Genomic DNA, 24563 nt, shown 5'->3' with positions numbered 1-24563 from the left:
AAATACAACACCGACCAACCATCATATTCTGTATAACAAACGATAACAACAGTCACATCTCTTTATCCAAAACTAGTGCCAGAGAAAGTGCGTTACAATGTGTCGATATTTTTATATTATAAAAACCATGGAGAGCTCCTGAATATAAAAAACAGAAACATACTATTTGTGAAATCAGATACTAGTAACTAGCTTATTCAACCTAGCATGTTGCCTTCGCTTACGACAAATATAGAATGACGTTTTAGTGTCAATGATGTCAAACTTTGAACAATGCATCTGTAAATAACAACTTAAATTTCGGAAAAGAATTGCATTAAATCTTACGAATTTCTCCTTTTGTGTTACACGTAAAAAAAATATGGTTGGTTGGTTGGTTCGTTGGTTCGTTCGTAATTTTTGTTTAAACTGAAGTCCTAAAATTTAAATTTAAATTTCAAACTTTATACCAATAACAGTTATATTTTCCAAGTAAATCTGAAGGTGTTTAGTTAGTTATTTAGGCAACATTTCTCATTTTCTTTTAAATTGAAGTCCTAAAATTAATAAAACTAAAAATGACATTGAAAAATTAAAGCTAAATAGAAATATTTGAAACAAAACCACATGTAATAGAGTAATATATAAAATAATAACAAAAGCACGTTAAATAACTTAAACTTAAACTAAAATTAAAACTGAAAATATAAAAATAAAAATAAAAGCAAAGTAAATAATATAATGAAGTGGCCTAGATAAATAATGCTAAAATAACACAGAACAACAGCAGATTATTATTTTTTTTTTTACTTTGTTCTCAAAGTAACACATCAAGTGTTTGGATGTGTCTTATATGTTGATGAGTTATTGGTCTGTTTATCTGACCCCTGCCAAGCACGCCTCGGTATCGCTTTCCTTTGACCATTAGAGGTGTATCTCCCGTCCAATTGATGAGGCCTGTTGTCAAGGAGACACGGGTTTGACAAAAAAGACCCCCAAAGCATCATATCGATCCGTTTACATGACTGGGGTCTTGAAACTGCAATGGATATAGGAAGGGAATTTGTTTCCTGGATGACTCTGAATTATGCAGAAAATCCTGCTGTAGAAACAATCTTTTTAGAGACTAAATGAAGACTGACCATGGAGAGCTCCGAATATTAAAGGGATAGTTCACCCAAAATTCTGTCATCATTTACTCACCCTCAAGTTGTTCCAAACCTGTATAAATTTCTTTATTCTGTTGAACACAAAAGAAGATATTTTGAAAAATGTTGGTTATTAAACAGTTTTTGGACCCCATTGACTTCCATAGTATTTTTATTCTATACTATGGAAGTCAATGGGGTCCATTGACTGTTTGGTTACCAAAATTCTTTAAAATATCTTCTTTTGTGAAATAACTTCATGCAGGTTTGGAACAACTTGAGGGTTGAGTAAATGATGACAGAATTTTCATTTTGGGGTGAACAATCCCTTTAACGTTGTATCAGACATTATGTTTAAGATTTTAATGTCCTATTTTGCACTGCAGTGGATTGCGTAAGTACGTTCTCTGTAACATAGAGAAATGTAATTTCATATCAAACATTTCATGATATCTATTGGGTCACTTTTTCTCAGAGATAGATGTCCTCACTCCATAGGATCCTAAAACATTTTTTTTTTTTTTTTAGCCAATCAGAAACACTTTGTTTGCTGACTGGTCTTTGGAGGGCGGAGTTTAGTAGGGAAGGGGGTGAAAACAATGTGGAACACACACTTTTCACAATCCAATCAGAAAAATGTCACAAAACAGAAGCAAAAAAGGTTGAAAATGCCGCTTCATGTCATTTTTAACCTTGATTTCTTTATCTATCTACAGTAGGAGGAGATGGAATGAAGTCAGAAACTTTAATCACTGAAGTATTTCAATGCAACCATGTCAATTTAATACCAACATGCTCATGACTCCGCTTGGAGGGCGAGAGGTCTTTCTTTAATTGTTTCTTCTCTTATCACAAACAAAACAATTAAAATTTAATGTGCAGCTAAATTGAATAATGAACCAGGCAAGGCAAAAAAAGAAAGCACTAATAAGTATGTCGCTGTTTTATCTCAATAGAAGGGGGTGGATGCGCTGGAAAAGGACAGTCTGTTCGTCCTGTTGTTGCCATGGTGTTCGCCTGACGCATGGCATAATTCATTATACAGCAGTTAATTAACAGTCCCCCGGGGAACGATTTCCACAAAGTCACTATGCAATTTGATTTTCGTTGCGTTCCTTCATCAGGGAGAAACATAATGCAAGGAAAGTGAATTAAAAATGTGCTTGAATGTTGTACAATATACAATCAATGAAATCGGAAATATTCATTGTTCAACTTTATATTTATATTTTTTCTTTATATTTTCCAAATACATGAACTAATAATGTAATTAATTTAAAATGTATGATTATTTAAATATTATTTAATATTTTATTAAATAACAAAATATATATATAATATATATAATTTATATGATATATATATATATATATATATATTTCATGTTTTCTTGTTGTGTATATACAGTATATTAGTGCTGTCAAATCGATTAATCACGATTAATCGCATCTAACATAAAAACATGTATTATATATATATATATATATATATATATATGTATATATATATATATATATGTATATATATAGATATAGATATATAGATATAGATTATAATACAAACTTTTGTACAACATTTTATGTTAGGCGCAATTAATCGCAAGTAATCTATTTGACAGTGCTAATATAATTAAACTAAATTATTTTATTTTTTATTTTTTTTACATAATTTGTTGCAGGGCCTAAACTTGTAGCATTTAAACTGATTAATTTGACTGTTAGTGTTTTATTTTTTTATTTACTTTTTGCCATTTCAGCTATAATATAAAAATCATTATCGGTTTCAGCAAGAAGATTTTTTTGGGGGTCGCTTATTTTCTGCTTTTGTCAAGTCACATTTGGTAGCCACACCCACAGTAAAATCTCATTGGTCCAAAATCTTGCTCTACTGAATATTAAACATCAGTTATGTTCTGATTGGCTGTGATTCTTTCCTGGGTTCTATGAAGTTGTTTTGCACTTCTCTGTTAAAAACAAATTAGAAAGTGTGACAGAATATGAAAGCAGAAACAATGGGGAGCCAGAAAATAACTGAGTTAAGATGTTGTGAATTATGCACAACTCCGATTCCCAGAGCTGTTTTTCTAAACAGTTCTGAAATGCCTCGCAACCGCACGTGTTTAATATTCTCTCGCTGTGAAAATGGAATTTGCACTTGAGTGAATCCACGTTTGGTGCAATGGAATGCTGCTGTTATGAGCCTTGACTTCTTGCCTGGAAGCCTTTGTTGGAACACATGGGGCTATTTGGTCGTGATGGGTGATCTCGACTCACTTACTCGCTTCAGAGGGAGTCATTTCAGGAAAATTCCACTATTACAGCTCGTGAATTTGAGAACAGAGCTGCTGTAGTTGTTAGGGTACACCAACTAGAGCTTGGATCAGGTTGGACATTCCCTAGAAAGAACTAAAATATATATATATATATATATATATATTCATTGTTCATAAATATTTTTATTCTTTTATTTTCTTTTATTTATTTTATGATATTGTAAGCATATTGCATAGCTGTGTTTGTTTTATTTGTGATAACGCAATGAAACTCGCCAAATTGTGCAGACATACAGGCTGTCAATTATAAATTATGAACACAGTGAAAAACCAAAGAGACCCAACAAAATATTAAAGGGGTGGTTGATCATGATTTCACTTTTCTAGCTTTAGTTAGTCTGTAATGTTGCTGTTTGAGCATAAACAACATCTGCAAAGTTACAATGCTCAAAGTTCAAAGCAAAGGGAGATATTTTCTTTTAAAGAAATTGCTTTTTAAGGACTACAACAAACGGCTGGGGACTACACGAGCTTCCTCCCGGGTTGACATCACCAACCCTAAAATTTACATAAACCCCGCCCCCTGAACACGATTTATAGATTATCATGACAGAATATGCTAATCAGTGACTAGAAGATAACTACACATAAGTTAATAAATTCATCAACTAACCATTCAGAAATGTCCAGTTGCTTCAACATGTTGTCACTTCTTCTTGAGTCTCTCCATCTTTGTCTGAATCTGGTTTGAACATAAAAAGGCTAAAAGTTTTTGGAATTTTCAGTGCATGTCTGTGTGAGGAGGTAATCGAAGCTCCGCCCTCTGTGCTGGGAGCAGCAGCTCATTTGCATTTAAAGGGACAGACACAAAAACGGTGCGTTTTTGCTTACTCTCAAAAAGTGACAACTTTAACATGCTATATAAAAATATCTGTGGGGTATTTTGAGCTAAAACTTCACATACACACTCTGGGGACATCAGAGACTTATTTTACATTTTGTGAAAAGGGCATTATACCACCCCTTTAATGCCTGATGATGTTGTAGTCGATGTATGCTTTTTCCTGTGAGCTTTTATTCTTGCATAGTAGAGGAAGACCTGTAGCTGTTTTTTGTCAGAAAAATACCTTAACAAAGTTTAGTGTTTTGTTCTTCCCTCAAATTTAAAATATTTAAAAATATTATTATTTATATATATATATATATATATATATATATATATATATATATATATATATATATATATATACATACATTACCGGTCAAAAGTTGGGAAATATTTATATTTTTAATGTTTTGAAAGAAGTCTCTTGTGCTCATCAAGCGTGCATTTATTTGCATTTAAAAAACTGTAATATTGTTATTAAATTGTTATTAAATAATGGTTTTCTATTTGAATATAATTTAAAATATCATTTATTTCTGTGATGCAAAGTTGAATTTTCATCAGCCATTATACTCCAGTCACATCGTTCTAATATGCTGATTTATTATCAATATTGCAAACAGTTGTGCTGCTTAATATTTTTTTATAACCTGTGATACTTTTTTTTCTGTGATACTTTTAGATTTTTTGATAAATAAAAAGTTGAATAATAAATAAAAAGTTGTTAAGATTGAATCTCATAAGAATATCTGTCTGATGGTCCGCTGTCCTGTGATTTACGTTTTGTCACAGGAGATGTGGAGTGAGACGGGTTTAGGAACAGATGGTCGTGAGGATGTCGAGACCAGCGGCGGCGACATGGCAGAAGGCAGTGGCGAGTGCGATGATGAAGACGGCTGTCAAGGATCGGGCCGGGGCGACAAGACAGGTGAGTTTGCTCGTCCTCTGCATCTGCGGCTCAAAGCCAACTGTCTCTCTGCATTTACTTGATCTACTGGTCCCAGGAGAGGACGTCCTTCCCATGTTGCTAAGAAACCCAGAGCCATTTACTGTCTTGTGTTTGTTTTAGGAGGTCAGTCTCTTCTCATTATTTACAATGCCGATCACAACAGGGCTATTATAAGCATAAATCTAAACAAAATTGAATTGGAGGTTTATGTTAAAAATAATTGTAAAAAATCTCAGTGATAAGAAAAATACACTTTTTTTTTGTCTGTTTTTTTTCTTGTTTTTCGGCATCAAACAAAGTTAAATTGAATTAGGTTTATGTTAAAAAATAACAAACAAAAACAATTTCCCTGGCGGTGAGAAAAATAAACTTTTTTGTTTTTTTCTTTTGTTAAGCATAAATCAAAGCAAAACTGAATTAAATTAGTTAAAAACAAACAAACATTTTCCCAGTGTGGTGAGAAAAATAAACTTGTTTTTCTTCTTTTAAACATAAAACAAAACAAAACTGAATTAAGTTTAAGTTTAAAACAATAACTGGAGAAAAAAAAAACACGTTTGTTCAATTGTTAAACTGTTCAATTTAAGAAATATTCTTTGAAAACAAGTCTTTTCTTCCGAACGTTTGCTTCTCAAGTAAATTTATTTTGTGCAAATTAATGGTATTTTAAATAAACCATTGAGGTCATTTTGAGTTTATCTATTGGTTTCATTGAAAACAAATGCTTTATAACAAATTATTATGCCTAAGATGTACTTTAATGGAACAGTATTGTTCTTAGGTCTGTGCTCTACTTAGTACGCTGGATGCACTCAGGGGTTGGACTAAATAATGGATTTCACCTTATAATAGATGAATAGAATTGTGTGTAGGGAGTTATTGCACCATTTTTCAAGGAACGCCCGCTGTTCTTTTACTCTGTTGCTCAGAGTCCAGCCTCGGTGCTGCTTCTATGAGGTCATGCATCTTTGTCCACTGCTCTCGAAAACATTTCCGGATAGCATCCATGCTTTAAAAAATAATCTGGCTTCGTATTTGTTGAGTCGGGTAACAAAGCACGGATTGATTTGGCTGAGACTGTGTTTTTTGGGATATCATCCTGTGAAATCATCCTTAGTCTTTAATTAAATGTATCTCTTCAATACATGGGCCCTTTTGACTTTTAAAATATATTCCTCTGTTATGTATGAATGTTATGTATGTTTTATGTATATGCTATGTATTTATATGTTATTTATTTATAAATTACTTATTTATAACTAAATAATTATTGATTAGTTTATAAATAAGTAAATTATTTATTTATTTATTTATTTATAAACAAAATGTATTTAATTATTTATACAAATATGTATTTATAAATATATAAATAAATACAAATATTTATTTATATTTTACCCAATTATTTGAGTACTTTTGCCTTTGTAATTTGTAATTGCCATTATTTGCAATTTATTTCTTTATTTATAAAAATATTTATTTATAAATTAAAATTACAATTTAATTAAAAAATAAAAATAAATTATTTATTGATTGATTGTATGTATTTATTTATAAATACAATTATTAAATATATATATAATATTTAACTAAAATAGTGTAATTTAGTGTAAATAGTGTAATAGTATAAAAAATTAAATAATAAATCATAAAAATGAAAAGCATTTTATGTATCCTAAATACACACAAATAAATACAATTTTTACATTTTATTGGCATAATTTGACAAAATCACAGCTTGATTGGAAATGACACATTTATTTTATTAAGCCTTTTATTTTGATTGTTTTTCTTTTGAGATTTTAGATTTATTAAAATTGTACAGTTTTATGATATCATTTTTACTAAGTGTTTTATTTGTTCATTTATTTTTATTTACTCATGACTCCTAAATTTGGGAAACCCTGGTTTGGATTAAAATGCAATTATATTTTTATGATGGATTTTCATGTTTAAAATTGTAAGTCTGGGTAAAACCAAGTAAATCCATAAAGTCTATAAGTAGTAAAACAATTTTTTTTTTACCTGGATATAAAAGTTGGTTTATTTGAAGAAAGAACAATAACAACTATATTGGCACCAAAACCCTTGATCATCTTTCGATTTCATGCCAAAATGAAGAAGTGATCCAACAAATGTCTTTCTCCTGTTACCCATGCAGGCAGTTTTTCAACAAGAGCTGTCGAGAACGAATTACATTTGGTGACAAATTGACAAAAGTTACCGTTACACTTTTACCAAGGTATCCTCACTTTTAGTGATTTTTAATCTATTTTTCTTTCCCCAAACCCAATGGAATGAATTCCTGGCTTGGCCATTTTAAATCCCTCAAATCCCTTGAGTTGATGAAAGAACGGATTGCTGAATGACAGCCCGTCTCATCCGGGGTCATGGAGGTATAGTTTCCCCTACAGCGACCACAGAGCTGGTCATAATCAATCAATTATTCATTTTGCAGGAAACGGTTCATTAACGGAGACCAGAGCGTTATGATACCCACCGCTCCGTCTCTCTCGTCTTTCTCTTCATGCTTGGTGTCTCTGTCCAATGATGCTGAGATAAGCACACAGACAAGGCTTGCAATTTGCATTGTTTGTTTTCTTCGAGCGTACCTCGTCGTAATTGACCGTGACTATGACACACACAAATAAGCATTGCTGCAGTTCGGCTCGGCCTCGGATGGATGGAGACCAAACTCGAGGTCTGTTTTCTGGTGTGCTTCCGAACATGTAAAAGGAATGGTCTTTTTTTTTTTTTGCATGCACCTCCTCTGAGGTCCATAAAATTACTCATTGATCGTTTCCTGCTGAACCTCAAAGATTCAGATCTGAGACATTTTCAGTCACTGTCTGCGTCAATAATGCTAATAAGGCCTGTTTTCTTGAGCCATTTGCCTGGATACACACACAATTATTGTTTTTGGAGTTGAGGTGGACTTTATCTTTGAAACTGTGGCACTTTAGATGGTCATTTTCTTATAAAAGTTTAGGCAAAAATCAGTATGATAATGTTTAAAATGGTTTTAGATGGAGTATAGCATGTAACACTATAGGACACACCACAATGCCATGGCTTCAAATGCCCTTTTGCTACAAGTTTATCTGTTTTCTTGTTTATTTATTTCACTTTTGTCCCAGCTTTGTCCTTTTTTGTCCGTCATTAGACCCCTGACTCTGCAGCGCGCGTAGGGAATGTGGTATTTAAAATGTAATTCTATCCAGCTGTTTATGGAACCAGAGTCTGATAAGCACTTGCTGAGGCTGTAACCTCCAGCCAAATGAATGAAATGAAATCTCGCAACACCACCAGTGTGTGTGTGTTTACTGTTTGTGTCCCCACATCTGCAGTGTGTGAGTTCACAGTTTGGACTACCTGATAGCCAGAATGTAAAAAACAGGGCCACTAAAACTCTCAGTTCTGAGGAAGCTACTTTGAAACTCAAGCTACAAAGTATTTATTTGTTTGTTTGTTCTTGCGTCTTAAACAGTGGTGCTCGGAGTGCCCACATATATTATGTGACATGCCATACTAAATTTACTAATATATATATATATATATATATATATAAAATGCTTATTTACCCTTTTTTTATTTTAATGCATAAACCACATTACTACTTTGGCAATGCAGGATCACTTGTGTAGGGTTGAATTTTTTAGGACAATACTCAAAAGGTTGTAGGCTTGCGTCTTGCCAGGGTGATCCATGAAATTTCATCATCGCGCCCTTGAGCAACAGACAACCCTAGGTTTCTCCAGTGGGACTGTCCTTGTAATAAGCCTACTGTATGTTGCTTAACAGGCCGAGTCGTGTGGCAATAAAAGAGTCAAAGCCAAAATGAAGGACTCTGATTGTTCTGGCCACTGGACCGTCCTCCATTCTCCCCAGCTTTCCTTTGATTAATTAAGTGACATCTACACCGTCGCTATTGAATCACTGTTGTTGAGAGTGAGCGAAGGCTCATTATTCAATCTGCCAACTCAAGAGCTCCGTGAAGAAGATCACTCCAGCTTAATATATCCATTAATGCTGTTAATGTGCAAGGATAAATTACAAAAGAGAGTGTGTGTTTGCTTTCTGCGGCGGTCTGGGTTAGAGTTGCATTTAAGCGGGTGTGTGTTGGGTTTGCTGCCACAATCATCTCTTGGGAATCGTGGCTTGGGTAATGAAGGACTCATTACTGATTCAAGAAGGACCGCGAGAGATACCTTTACACCCCCAACCTCAAGCCTCTAGTGAAGGTCAAACAATACCAGAGGCTGTGTGTATGTGTGTGTGTGACCCGAATTTGTCTTTTATGCAAATGATCTTCACTTTTAGCACAACACCGTGTGATTCTTATTTTAATTACATAATATGAGTGAAAAAAGAGGTTTGAGTTGAAAAAAATGAGGATGGGATTTAATTTGATCTATTAGGAATTGATTGGGTCATGAAAAGTCAATGTTAAATGCCACAATTGGCATTACAAGTACGATATTCATGATATCAGGTGAATCACTTAATCATTTCTAAACGTAATTTTAGAGGCGAGTTTTTATTTATTTATTTATCGAACAGTGCCCTCAGGTAGTAATATTTATAGATAAATATTATCTATTGTATATTTTATCATTTCCATATTATATATATAAATTATTCAACCCTTGTTGTTTCAAGCACACCTGATGCAACTAATCAATGGTTTCATTAGTTGCACCAGGTGTGCTTGAGCTATAACACATGAAATATCTGAACTGGCTAGGTTTGTTGTGTCATGTTTGACTGCATGTTAGAGATATGGCTAAGTCAAAAAAATGGTCCAAAAAGTTAAGGGAAGGTAGCATCGCCCTTCACAAACAAGGAACAGAATACAAAAAGATAGCGAAGCCACTATGTTCCTAGAGACACCGTTGGAAGCATAGTTCGCAAGCTCAAAGTTAAAAGAACAGTGGTTACACTACCTGGACGGGGCTGAAAAAGGAAACTATCTACGGCTGTAACCAGATTTCTGAGATGGCAGGGTCAGAAAAACCCTCAAGTGATTGCAAAAGACCTGCAAGCAAGACTTGGTGGCAACAGGTACTAAGGTTTGCTCTTGCACAGTAAGGCGTGTACTAAACGCATGTGGTTTCCATGCCAAAACTCCAAGAAGTACACCACTACTGACCCAAAAGCACAAGAAAAGTGCTCAAAATCATATAAATAAGCCACAGAAGTTTTGGGATTCTGTTCTGTGGAGCGATAAAACAAAACTGGAACTTTTCGGCCCTATGGATCAGCAGTATGTCTGGAGGAAGAAGAATGAAGCGTATGCTGAAAAGAACACTCTGTCTACAGTTAATCATGGTGGGGCTTGGTGATGCTCTGGGGCTGCTTTGCATCCTGTGGCACTGGAAACCTGCAGCGTGTGGAAGCCAAGATGGATTCATTGAAATATATATCTAAGCAATTGGTTGATGAAACATTGATTAAAATTAAGATACAATTTATCCAAAATGAAATTCACCTTAAAGAAAGGCTTTATACAAAACAAAACTTAATGAAGTGGTCAAAATCATGTCTGACCCACTCCATATGTCTTCCGATATATTGCGCATCTAATGATCCTATCTTACTCATGCCCAGGGCCGTACCCACTATTGAGGGCCCTGAGGTCTGGACCTCGGTAATTTTTCGAAGTGCATATAATGAAGGTTGTGAAATAATTGCCTAATGTTAACTCTACTTTGGTGCTGCAATAATATCGCCACGATAACCGACTTCATCTGAGCTGCTTTAGCAGCGCCCAAATAGAGAGCGGTGCCGTCACAATGCTTGCTTGTTTTCCCAGGCAAGGTGAAAAAAATCTAATCAAAGTAGGCTTTAGGGTTTTATGTTCACAGAAGGTGCGAGCCGAGCGTGAATTCCAGCGCGACGCTTCACGACATGCTTTCAGTTAACGGTCATATAGTGTGAGTCTGGCCTTCGAAATGTAAGTAGCTAAACCAAACAACTGTTTACGATAAAAGTATTAAACGAACAGAAACAATCAGTTTGCAAAGACTGTATCAATCAAAGCTGTATCAAGGGAAGATAAGATATACAGGTAGCTAAAGATTAGTAGACTGCGAAAAGAAGAAAGAGAGAATGTGATGAGGGAAGAGGAAGAGCAGGTATTAGATACTGTGCCCATGAGATTAACATTATTACAATGTATTCCTATTTAACACATGTTCTTTGCTAATTACAGTGGAAGATATAAGCTCAATTTAACAACACAAGCACCTATTAATTATAATGCCATAATAGTAGTATTGTATAAATATTAATATTTGTATATGGTCCTCGAATACGTTTCACCAGTATCAGCATTGGGAGTGTTTTCGCAACTTGCATCATTAAGCCAGTAGGTGGCGACAAGTGACCTACAAGAGTAGGTGGCGACAAGTCTTCATGAGTGAACAATTTAACCATTAAATGAACAGATTAGTCCAAAAACAAGTTGCTGAAACCAATCTTTGATGCTCATATAAATTAAATTTGCCTCTGGACACAGAAGTATTGCATTGGCATTTGATTGAAATGTAACAATAAGCATAAACATTCTGCATTTCCATTTTGTAGTGTGGATCATTCATTGCAGCATTTAAACGGATTCTCATATTTAAGAATCTGTTATCTCCTTGACAAATAATTTATGCCACTGCCCACTGCTACTGGTACTTTTTTTTTTAACCTTCAAACACCTTAAAATGCACGTGTATATGAAATCAAATTTCTCGAACCCCCATGAACCCCCATAGCATGATCACTATAGCAAGGACCTCTGTATTTATAAAATCCTGCATAAGTCCCTGCTTATGCTGTTCACTTTTCATATAATCAACATAGATAAAATTCAAAAATAACATTATATTATTTATTTATAATGGCTAGGTTAAAAACAGATATTATATTATGTATAGTTTGTGATATTAGCTCACTTTTCAGCAAAAGCTCTGTTAACTTTTATTATTTGAGAAATAAAAACTTGTGTTAAAGTTATGCGAATGGTTAATTATTTGTATGACTACATCACAAAGAGTCAAGTCTTGTAAAAGGATTAGATTGAAAACATTGAAATTTCATAAAGTGTATAAATAATAGAAACAGTTCAAAATGGCCTTTCTTTAAATGCAAATGTTATTTAAGTATTTCATTTGTGAAGGTAAAGCATGTACTCACTATACTCCTAATTACAAGAAGAAGAAAAAACTGCTCTTAAACTGGGTGTGTGATAGGCTGTGGAATGGGGTTTGGCCCGGGGGAAAATTTTCAGTCAAGAGATTTATTTATTTTTTGCTTTAACCCCTGACAACACCTGCCTACAAAACATACAAGGTCCTGGATGAATTGCTTAGAAAAAAAAAATGTTTTAAAAATCACGACTGTTGTTTGTTTGGCACATACTGGCGGTTGCACTCATGTTACTGCATTGGCACTCATGCGTGTCTGGGTTCGTAATTATCAGATTATTTTCCCAGCATCAGACATTGGAGCGGACATGCTCTGACAGCTTGGTAAACTTTGATTAAAGTGACCTCATCTCCTGCAAATGTGCCGTTGTCTGTTTGTCAGCACCTGCTTCTTTCTCCTTTTTTCAGTAAATATGTTTTTATATATTACAATAACAAACCGGATTTTTTGCAAGTAGATGTCAGTGTAGCTAATGCTAACATAATTTCAGATCCTCTGGCTTTCCTCCCCCTTCCCCCAGCAACACAGACGGCGAAGAGGGGAGGAAGATTAGATTGACTCCCAAAGGTAAAACCAGATTCATCCTCCAGCTGTAGAAGATATTGCAGACATTGTGTCTAATAGAGTAAGTTTGCTTACCTTTAGCCATGCTCTTAATACAAATGTCTTTCCTTTGAACTGGTTGGCCATATTAATGATCAAAGAGTGTTAGATCAGGCTTGTGTTTTTATTTGTTATAGTTAGTGGTGCTAAGCTTAGTTTCCCGCCTAATAGTTTAAAGCGGAAAACTACATTAGCGCATTAGCTGCATGGATCTGCCTGAAAAAAAAAAAAATTGTGCTACATTTATAATACCTTTGTCATTAGATTTAATTCTGGATTTGAAATATGTTATTTGAACGTAATCTTGACCAACAGTTTTGTAGATTTTTGTATTTTCCCATTCAGGTACATGATTGTAAATAACAACTCTGAGGCGTTTTCAAGATGGCCGCCAAGCTAACTTGCCTTAAAAGGCAAGTGCCTTAAAACTACTCAAATGTATTTACGTATTAACCATATAAGAATTTTTTTACTGAAGCTCTGAACACTCTTCGGTATGTGAACATAATTTTATATTCTCTGAAAGCAGAATTACTAACGCCCGGCTACAGAAGCTAAGTGTGCATTTGGCATTGCTGGTAAGGGATCACATTTCTGCACCTGCTTTTCACACCTTTAGTTTAAGAAAAACTAAACTAAATGAATGGAAGAGATGCTTTGTCTTTGTTCTCATACACATCACTAGTATTAGAGACTGCCAAGTACATCACATAATTACACCCAGTTTGTGGGTGGACAAGTTAACAATAGTGCCCTGTCTGCTTTAGACGTTATGTCTATCATGGAAAATGAATTATTAAACCGCTGAATGCACAAATTTAATGAAAGTCTAAGTATTTAATGTAAAAAAAACGACTTTCAAAATACTAGTTTTTGGTTATTAGTAGAGATGCACTGATACTGAATTTCTCTGTCAATACAGATAGCGATTATTCAGAATGATATCAGCCGATGCCGATACCGATAGTTAGATTTTTCTTAAGGAAAAAATCATCTCTCCCAAATAATGCTGCAAACTATACAGGGAACCCTCTTATTTGGTACACTGTAATGGAGGTTCAAATTAACAACATAGCTGTTATATTCAACTGCTATTTATTTCCAGATATAATATTTACACTCAGATAAAAGCTGAAATGTTTGTATACAACTCAGTTGCACATAAGGAATTTTTCTTAAACACTTCTTCATGGAAAATTTATTCAAACACATATAATTAACAGTAAATAAGCTCTTCTCTAGTGATTTTTATAGTTAACCACGAATGAACTGTGAACACTGGAAAACTTTCCTAAGGTAAATGCAACATTAAGTGATATTGTTCACAAGCTGTTTTATTGACGTCTTTGCACGGTTGAGAAACAGATTGAGCGATTACATGAGTCATGATGTGGGTTTCGGTAAGTTGTGCTGTATCTTTCAACATACCTTCTGATATTCATCAGTGTTTTTCTAGATATAATTTGTGGAAGAAAAGACTCACACTCCACGCTGTCACTTGAACTGAGGCGCTACAGTAATCTGTCACGTCACATTTAAGAGCATTAAAGCGACATTTATCGTTCAAATTTTGTGATAAAATGTACTGAATTTGAAAGCTAAGACTTCCGATACAGATTATTGGCCGATACATCGGTGCATCTCTAATAATTACACTGTAACAAACGTATACTGTAATTACAATGTAACAAATGTTGTTTTACACTGTAACAGACATTATTACAATGTAACAAATGTATAAATACAATGTAAAAAAGCTACACTAACTACACTAACACTGTTAGTTACACTAACACTGTACATAAATGTATAATTAGACTGTAACAAACGTATAATTACACTTAAACTTATAATTACAATGTAACAAACATTACTACGCTGTAATAAACGTATTACAATGTAAAATTAATATTATTACACTAACAAACATGACACTGTAAAAAGTATAAATAGACTAATGTATACTTGCACTTAACAAATGTATAATTACAATGTAACAAATGTATTATTACATTGTAACAAATGTATTATTACACTGTAAAAAGAATATTTACACTAACATACATATTACACTAAAAAGTATAATTAGACTGTAATAAATGTATACTTACACTTAACAAACGTATAATTACAATGTAACAAATGTATTACACTGTAAAAATATTATTGTACTGTAACAAACATTATTTCACTGTAAAAATGTATAATTATACTGTAACAACTGTATTATTACAGTGTAACACATATAATTATGGTAACAAACGTATTATTGCAATGTAACAAACATATTACAATGTAACAAATGTATTACACTGTAACAAATGTACTATTAAATTGTAACAAACGTACAATTACACTTAACAAACGTATAATTACACTGTAACAAATGTATTATTACACTGTTACAAACATATTATTACACTGTAAAAAGATATTAGAACACTATAACGAACATATTGCACTGTAAAAATGTATAATTAGACTAACAAACGTATGATTACAATGTAACAATATATTATTGCACTGTAACAAATGTATCACACTGTAAAATGAATATTACACTGTAACAGACATTATGACACTAAAAGTATAATAAAACTAATGTATACTTAGACTTAAACGTATAATTACAATGTAACAAATGCATTATTACACTGTAACAAACGTATTATTACACTGTAACAAACATATTACACTGTAAAAATGTATAATTACACTGTAAAAATGTATAATTAGACAAACAAACGTATAATTACACTAAACAAACATAATTACATTGTAATAAATGTAATTATTATGCTGTAACAAACATATAATTACAATGTAACAAATATATTATTACACTGTAAGAAACATATTACATTGTAAAAAGTATAATTAGACTGTAATAAATGTATACTTACCCTTAACAATCGTATAATTACAACATAACAAATATATTATTACACTGTAACAAACGTATCATTCCAGTGTAAGAAACATATTACTTTGTAAAAATGTATAATTAGATTGTAACAAACGTATAATTACAATGTAACAAACACTTTATTACACTGTTATATATATAATTAAACAGTAATAAACATGTAATTGGACTGTAACAAACATATAATTACACGTTAACAAACGTATAATTACAATGTAACAAATGTATTATTACACGGTAACAAACGTATAATTACAATATAACAAATGTATTACACTGTTACAACTGTATAATTACACTGTAACGATCATTTAATTACAATGTAACAAACCTATTATTACACGTTAACAAATGTCTTATTACACTCTAACAAACATTTAATTACAACATAACAAACGTATAATTACACTGTAACAAACGCTTATTTACACTGTAACAAACATAATTACACTGTAGTAACATGTATATATACAATAAACGTATTATTACACTTAATAAACTATTACAGGTGTATAATTATTAGGGATAGTTTACTTCAGTATCTTCACACAAGGATTGAAGAAGAGGCACAATTAAGTTAAGTAAGTTCAGAAACAATATATGGGCTATATTATATTATAGATAGATAAATACACTTCAAACTTTTGGGATCAGTCAGTTTTAGCAGACATATTAAACAGGACAACTGATAATAATAAATGTTTCTTAAATCAGCATATTAGAAAGATTTCTGAAGAATCATGTGACACTGAAGACACAAAGTAATGATGTTGACAATTCAGCTTTGCATCACAGGAATAAATGCAATATGTAGTAAAATAGTGAACTAATATTTTACATAACATTAAAATTTTTTCCACAATAAACAAAGTATACTATGTTGTTGTCACAGAGTTGTTGTTTTTTTGTTTTTGTTTTTTTTGTTAAATTTTGAGTGAAAAATGTCTTTACATCAAACATAATGACAAAAAAAAAAAAAATTTGATTAAATATTACTTAATCATTCATCACACTAAAAATGGAAGGTAAAGTCCAATCCATACAGAAATATGCAGGAGTATATATTTATATAGGAATAGAATGAGTAGTATGTCAGAACATATTATAAACATTCTCAGTTAAAAAGGAACATTCTCAGAAAGTTCTAGCAAGGTTCTCTAAAAGTTATGAACAAACGTTCTTCCAGTAAATACAACGTTCTGATTGGTTTCTGCTGTATCAATAGCCATGAGCTCTTTAAGAAACCCTCCACCTTCCCCAGCTCCACCTGTACAGATCTGCTATGGGTAATTCATGTACACTATATTGTACAGAAGCAGCATGTCTTGCTCACAGCAGCGTGTCATGTATGTATTGGAGGTTATAATATTTAGCAGTGATTTAGCAGTAATTAGGTGTTGAGATAAACTTCAGCTGGAAAAGTTGTAGAGTCTTTTGAAATGCAAAATAAGTTAAGGGCACGTAAAAGTCTTGTAGACTGTGATTTTTTTTCCTCGTTCGTCATTTTTTCTCAGCTGGAAGTTGGCAAAACTAGGCCAAAGCAAGCCGTTGCACACTTCACTGTCATGATAATGTATTCAGTCTGTTGGCTGTGTTCTGTGAGGCGTTCAGTACGGTGATCCCCACCGCTCTCCGCCGTCTAGTTTCAGATCTCTGCCGTCTCGGGAGTTGCCATGTGACCTGCGGAGGCTTGTTCCTGCAACAGCTAGAGGTTCATGGGAAAGAGTTGAAATGCAATCATTCTTCCTGTCATGTGTGGTCATGCTTCACCTGTGTGTTTGATAGACAGAAGGCAAAGGTTTTACGGATGTGGAATTATGCCGTTTGTCTTATGAATGAGAGTCTAGATACGTTGTGGTGTTAGTGCATGTTGGCATTCAGCAACTCTGTATACATATTTCATATCCATCTAATCCAAATTTTAAAGGTGAGATATAGCTATAAAGATGTCTGTCAGATTTTTGACTTTCAGCATAACTTCTGGGCCACACTGCAGCTTATTCAGGCCAAGAACCACCAATAAAGGAACAGACCATCTAAGTAACATGTGGACTAATGACCAATCACATACAGGTAGACTTGTGAAATACAGTAAAATTTTGAAAAAAATTACAATTTAAAATAACAGTTTTTTTCTATTTGAATATATTTTAAAATGTATTATTTTCCTTTGATGAAAAGCTGAATTTTCAGCATCATTACCACACGATCCTTCAGAAATCAATCTAATATGCTGATTTGCTAGTAAAGAAACATATATTACCATTATACATTTTGAAAGCAGTTGTGCTGCTTCATAGTTTTTTGGAAACCGTGCTAAAAAAAAAAAAAAAAAAAAAAAAAATAGGATTCTTTGAATAGAACGTTCAAATTAAATTATATTATTTGAAATAAAAATATTTTGTATTATTTCTTTTCTAAAGCATTTCTTAGGTAGTATTTCTTTTTTCTTTTTTTTAAATCTCACTGTCCTTTTATTTTCTCCCCTTATGTAAAAGTAACGTCTCACAATTACATCAGGGGTAACTTTTATGTTCAGAGGTTACGTATGTTTTTGGTTTCTGACCGACTAAAATCAGCTTATGTGCACAGTTGTAGCTAATACTGTAGCTAATAATGTCTATATTGATCTCACTAATCTAAAAGTGAATATTTTTATATTACCAGTGGATTTCTGTTGAGAATATAGTATAATTGTATTACTGTATAATACTATTATAGTATTATCTTGTATTATTTACTTAAATTAATTAGTTAATCATTTATTTAATTTTTTTAATTAATATTAATTTATATATTTATAAATGTGTAATTTATATATTTTTTTAATATAGTGTGTTATGTTTTATTTATTTATAAATTAAACTTTTGATATACTGTATGTATGCATATTTATTTACACATTTATTTATACATTTTTATGTATTTAGAAATACTTATTTCATTTACATTTTTATGTTGTACAATTATTTTCATTTATATATTTTTTTTAATATATATTTTATTTATATATTCATGGAATGTACTGCTTCAGTGTAAAAAAAAACTAAATTATCATTTTTGGACAACAAAAAAAATCTAAAATTCAGCACATTTCTCATTTTTCTACATTCAAACATACAGTAGAGGTAATAAGCATTGAATCATACAAATACATTTGTTTTCTTTTTAAAACTATAAACACCATAGCGGCTTGCCAATGCCAAGACACGGAAATACAATATGCTAAATAAGTAGATCCTCCAACATTCTCACATTCAGCGTCAGCAGGAATCCTCAGTTTCACACGACTTTGCATATTTAGCCTGATATTCATACAGCATATGTGATCATTCCTACACATCTCTCCTGTCAATGCCAAGCAGCCCGCGGGCGTTCGCTCTCTGGTCTGATACGAATCGGATCCATTTACTGCTTTAATTGGCATCAAGAGATCTCCTCATGGTGATTGTGAATAAATGAACCCTTTGTGTATTGTGCGAATGGCACAATGGCTATTGTGTGAGAATCTCAGGTTGGATTTCATTGGGAAAAGGTGTGACTGTTTTCGTCTCGCCCTGCCTTGTTGCGTCTGGGTCAGATTTGTTGTTGCAAAATTAGGTAAACGGATGCCTCTGAAACATCAGACCATGAATGTGTGTTTGTTTGTGCCGAGACATCCGCACGTGAAGTCATTCGTTTGTGTCCGTATGGACACTATGCATCATTTCATTGTGACATGTTAATGCGTTGCCGTCTGTTGGTTTGTGTCTGCGAGTGGTGCGGCTCTCGGCTCATAGCCTGGTGCTGATATATGGCCCTGCTCATCTGCTGCGCAATGCACATATGTTCAACCCAGAGCATTATTGTGTGTGTGTAGTTGCGCAAAGCGCATTTGTCACTGTAACCAAATCGCATTTGCTGTTTCTTTTGTCGGAGGATTGGCTACACTCTAAAAAAATGTAAGTTTCAAAAGGAGGATTTCGCAGCAATGTCATTGAAGAAACATTTTTGGTTCCCCAAAGAACCTTTCAGTGAAAATTTCTTAAAAGATCAATTTTTTTAACCAAATGTTCCAAGAACATTATGGTAATGTTCCCATTATGTTATGAAAACACTATGCTCACTAAACGTTCAAAACGTCCAGATTTTTAAATGTATTTTAAATGTTTTTCTTGATCAATTGTGAAAACATTAAGGGTTCCATTTTATCATTTTGCAAACATTATGGTAGGGTATGACAAAAATCATAATTGTCGATTATTCCCTTGAAATTGTAATTGCGATTATTAACTACAATTATCATAATTTACATTGAAGCGGGTCCGCTTACATCGACATGTTTCTACAGTGGCCCTAAATGGACAAACGCGTTTTGTCACTATGTTGTTCTTCATGCAAAGAAGCTAAAGTCAGCAAATAACACAATGAACAACAAGTAACAATAATATTCGCAATAACATCGTTTTACTGAATAAGTAAACCTATTTTTTTAATTTTATCCTTAAAGGAACCCTCCACCCATTTGCATTAAGCTTTGCATTGTTAGAAACCCAGTCATACTATTGAATGGTCGTGCAACACTCTCTCATTTTCCCCTGAGACGGGAGAAATCCGTATTTACCTCTTAACACTTCCTCCCACAATGACGCAAAAATCGTCATTTTGCGTCATTGTCAGAGGAAGTGTCAGAGGGGGGGATTTCTGTTGAGACTACAAGCACTAGTTCCCACCCTTTCAAACCCGCCCATAGGGGGTTGGACCTAATGCGTTAACAGACCTATCACAGATCAGTGCCAGTGCGTTTGATTTCCAATGCCATCCTCTTTTTCCCGGACATGTCCAGCCGTCGAGATCGTCCAAAATGTCCGTGATTCGGCTTTTGCTTTCTGCGGTCGCCATTCATTGTTTACATGCACACCTTTTGTTTCAATCTAGCTGAATTCATTCCGATTGGTGAATCTGAATGTAGTGTTTACATGAACGCTAAACAAGTGATCGGTTGATGTGCGTTTTAACATTGCTAAGAAAATTCCCGCTCCTCCGTGAGAGATGCGAGACCGGTGCGTCTCAGTAATGACGCCACCGGCCTCACGCCATTCTCCCGTGCCCCTCAGCCTTCGCGCCGTTCTCCCGCGCCCCTCAGCCTCGTCCTGCTCGCCACAGTAAACATGATGAATGGCGACTGTAGAACGCAAAAGCCGAATCCCGGACATTTTGGGCGATCTCGAAATCCAGGGCAAACTCATCACGGAGACTCGCTAGTAGCTTAGCTTTGTTGTTGTCAACTGCCCTCTCTTACCGGTAGGCGTGGCTTGGGAGTGGCCTCCTAGGGCAGCGAAGCAAGTGCATTCTGGGAGTTGTTGTCTTTCATCCACATAAGCCAAAAATACATTTTCTGGCTTTTCTTAGTCTAGAAAGCTCCAAATTCAAAAATAATTTCACATTTCTTCTACATAAATGACCTATTTTAAATACACATTCATCTTTCCAGAGGTAAAGTGTCCCTTTAAGAAACCTCATTGGTTAACTGGCTACTCTCTGCTGTCTCAGACGACGACATCACTTCCTGTCAGCCACCGTAACTTCTGTTGGTTGCAATTAGCAAACTCACAAAATTACACACTGCACCTTTAAAATAAGCTATAGAAAGACAAACAAAAACACATCTTAAGCACACAGAATAATGTAAGTGAAGTTTTTTGTTGTTGTAATTGCACCTTTAAACGATTACATAATTGTGGCATCCGTAATTGTAATTCGCCCTACATTATGGGGAATTACCTTTAAATGTTCTCTGAACCAAAGTCCAAAGGGAGGACATTCCCTGTTAGCTGGGAAAGAACCTTTTTGTGAACTGTAAAGTTTCAATGGAAATTAAATGTTCTTAATGGAACCATAGATGCCAACAAAAGAAGCTTTATTTCTAAGAGTTTATACGACAACGATGTACTAAAAATGGAATCGTTTTTCCTTTGCTTTTTTTGCACACAGATGACTATAGGTTGTCAAAACGATTCCTGTTCACACGGATCCTCGAATTAAACGATTAAACGCTTAATTATTTATGCCAGGCCAGTAGTTGGCGATGTTACTTTGAAAAGAAACATTACACGCCTATTGACTGAACACGTAATGTGCATGACGTCGCCATTTTCACAAATTCGTATTTTTGTAGTTTACACAGAGACGATAACGGCATCGTTTTCAAACACGTGCACTTTGAAACCCGTTATAAAAAGTTTGCGTTTTCAGGCCCCCAAAACACCGTTGTCATGTAAATAAACAGACAAAACGCATAAAAAGTTTTCCTTTTTAGTTGAAAATGGTGTTGTGTAAACGTCCCCTTGGAGTATCTTGTTTAAATGTGATATTCGCACCTAATTCTTAAATGTTTTTGTTCATTTTTCTTCCAACAGTCACTAAAGAGGAAATCCATGTCCTAATTTCACCACAGGGCGGCTTTATCCCAATCCAACCCCCCAACTCCAGACCCGAATCGGACCTGCACGCCAAAGGAGTCACCCACATCCCAACCATCTCAGCCGTCCTATTTCTTGCTCTTTTACCCATAATCCAGCTCCTCCTGTGGCCCGATGGTGTCTGACGCACAGTAGAAAAGACTGAACGATTCACGCATGCATTTGCACTAGGCCCTTAGAAGTCTGCACATTCGTCTTCTGATCTCCTCAGATGATCAGTAAGTTCTTCAAACACTGGGTATTCGTTTGCTCTGGCCTGTTTTAAAGGGTTTTATGTAGCTACTAAGTAGTGTAAGGAGACGCAAGTGTGATGAGGTCCGCCATCATTTCTTTGGTGGTTTAATGTCATATTTTTTAGTGCCGTTGTTTTGAATCTTCTTGAATGAGGATTTACCATTACATTCATCTGGTTTGGTACATTTTAGAGTAACATATCACATCCTGAGTTCATTCACACCCTCCTGTCGTAGTTCAAGGCTGGCCATATATATATATATATATATATATATATATATATATATATATATATATATATATGTGTGTCAGTGTGTGTGTGTGTGTATGAATAATGTTTTATTGTATGTGTGGATTATATTAAAGATAGCTGTTTTAATTCTCCCTTTATCAGTATATCCGGGTGAAACTCATAAAGTTCTAAGGGGGGGGGGGGGGGTATTATTTTAAGAAAATGAAGCCACATTAGGATTTTTTTGCATTGTGACATTTTAATTGGGGGGGGGGGGGGGGGGGGGGGGTAATAATAGTTTATTTATAAATATTTTCTTCCCAAATGAAAACTGTATTTCTTTGCATTACAGTATTGACAATTTGAGAGGAAAATCTGAAAATAATGTAAGGAATACAAATAATGCAAAACAAATCTTAATGGACTTCAAAAACAGGCCAATTTTCATTTTCACAAGTATTGTTTATTTATTTTTTAGAGGGAAATGACAGTTTTTGTAAGATTGACCCACCTGCTTGAGCAATTGTAGGGCTTTTTTGTTGTTGTAAAAAGTCGAATTGTACATTTAACATATTTATACTGAAGTCTATGTATACAAAAATGTTTATATGATAGTAGGGTTGTGCATATAACCATTTAAAACAATGAAAACAGCTTTTGATTAACTCATAGGATAATGAAATACTTTATTTCTAGTAGAAACTTCCTAACATCGGCGTTTAACACTTTCTAGACGCAAAATGTTCCTATATATTGTTTGTTTTGACAGTTCTCCGTGACGTCACAGTCTTAAACTTATATTTTGGAGTTTTGAGTCAATAATGTCATTTTCCATGTAGCTCCGACTGCGCCGTATGCCATTTGTCACTGTAAGTGCTCGCACAGAAATCGATCAATAAACTACCATGTTTTCAAAGTATAGGCTACACGTGTCTTTTTGCTCCCTCTCCCTTTCGCGTTCTCACTCACGCGCTTTGAAATTGAAATCATTTCTATTTTCGCACCTCACCGTCAACATCTGAGCACGTTCTTCATCTCGTCTGCGGGTTATATTTTATTTTCCTGTTGCAAAGCTGTGTGTATATGTAGCAATTACATATTTTCTGACAACATAGCCTACTCTGTTATCTAGCTGAGCGATGTTTGCAATAAACCAGTCACGCCCAGAATGCACAATTGAGTCTTCATGTCTTTCAGCAGACATGCTGTAATTCATGCTGCTTTTTTAATTAGCTGTGTCTTATTATTTAGATGCCAATTAAGCTGTCATGAACATTTCCTGGTCTCCAGCCACAGTTAAACCCTTCATTTTGCCGCTGCTACGTTTTTGTTCCAACAAAGTACATGGCAACTGTCATAGAAATGCTGGGAACTTGGCGTTGAAACTGCTTTTGAGTAAAGGTGAGAGGTTTATTATTCTCTTAGTGTGGTCAATGACTCATTTTTCACCCACGCGTCTATATGATCAAACATAGGCGTCGCGGTGCAATGTGCGCTTTTTGTGAAAAATAATTATTCTTCTTTATGCAGCTGTGCAACCACCATAGCCTGATTGAAATGAACCCGCTCAGCAACCCCTGAGAATCTGAGTGCTCTTAATTAGACGTGTTTTGACTGAAAAATAACAGGCTTTTCGCATCTCGGTTTCAGCCTATTACCGATTCGATCAGTTTTAT

At 34.1% G+C, this 24563-nt stretch overlaps 1 protein-coding gene across 1 annotated transcript in view; it reads left to right on the top strand.

Annotated features, from left to right (window-relative positions):
* The window catches only part of gpc5b (glypican 5b), a 44064-nt gene extending 20040 nt beyond the window's left edge, over positions 1-24024 (top strand). Inside the window, exons 8-9 of the mRNA XM_084116551.1 lie at positions 5078-5213; positions 22359-24024. Of these exons, the coding sequence (XP_083972677.1) occupies positions 5078-5213; positions 22359-22546 (324 nt within the window). The 3' untranslated portion in view covers positions 22547-24024. The remainder of the gene's footprint in view (positions 1-5077; positions 5214-22358) is intronic.
* The last annotated feature ends 539 nt before the right edge of the window (positions 24025-24563 follow it).

Source organism: Abramis brama, assembly GCF_963993115.1.
Source record: "Abramis brama genome assembly, chromosome: 6".
NCBI lineage: Eukaryota > Metazoa > Chordata > Actinopteri > Cypriniformes > Leuciscidae > Abramis > Abramis brama.
Note: the sequence above shows the minus strand (reverse complement) of the source record. Positions and strands in the feature narration are given on the sequence as shown.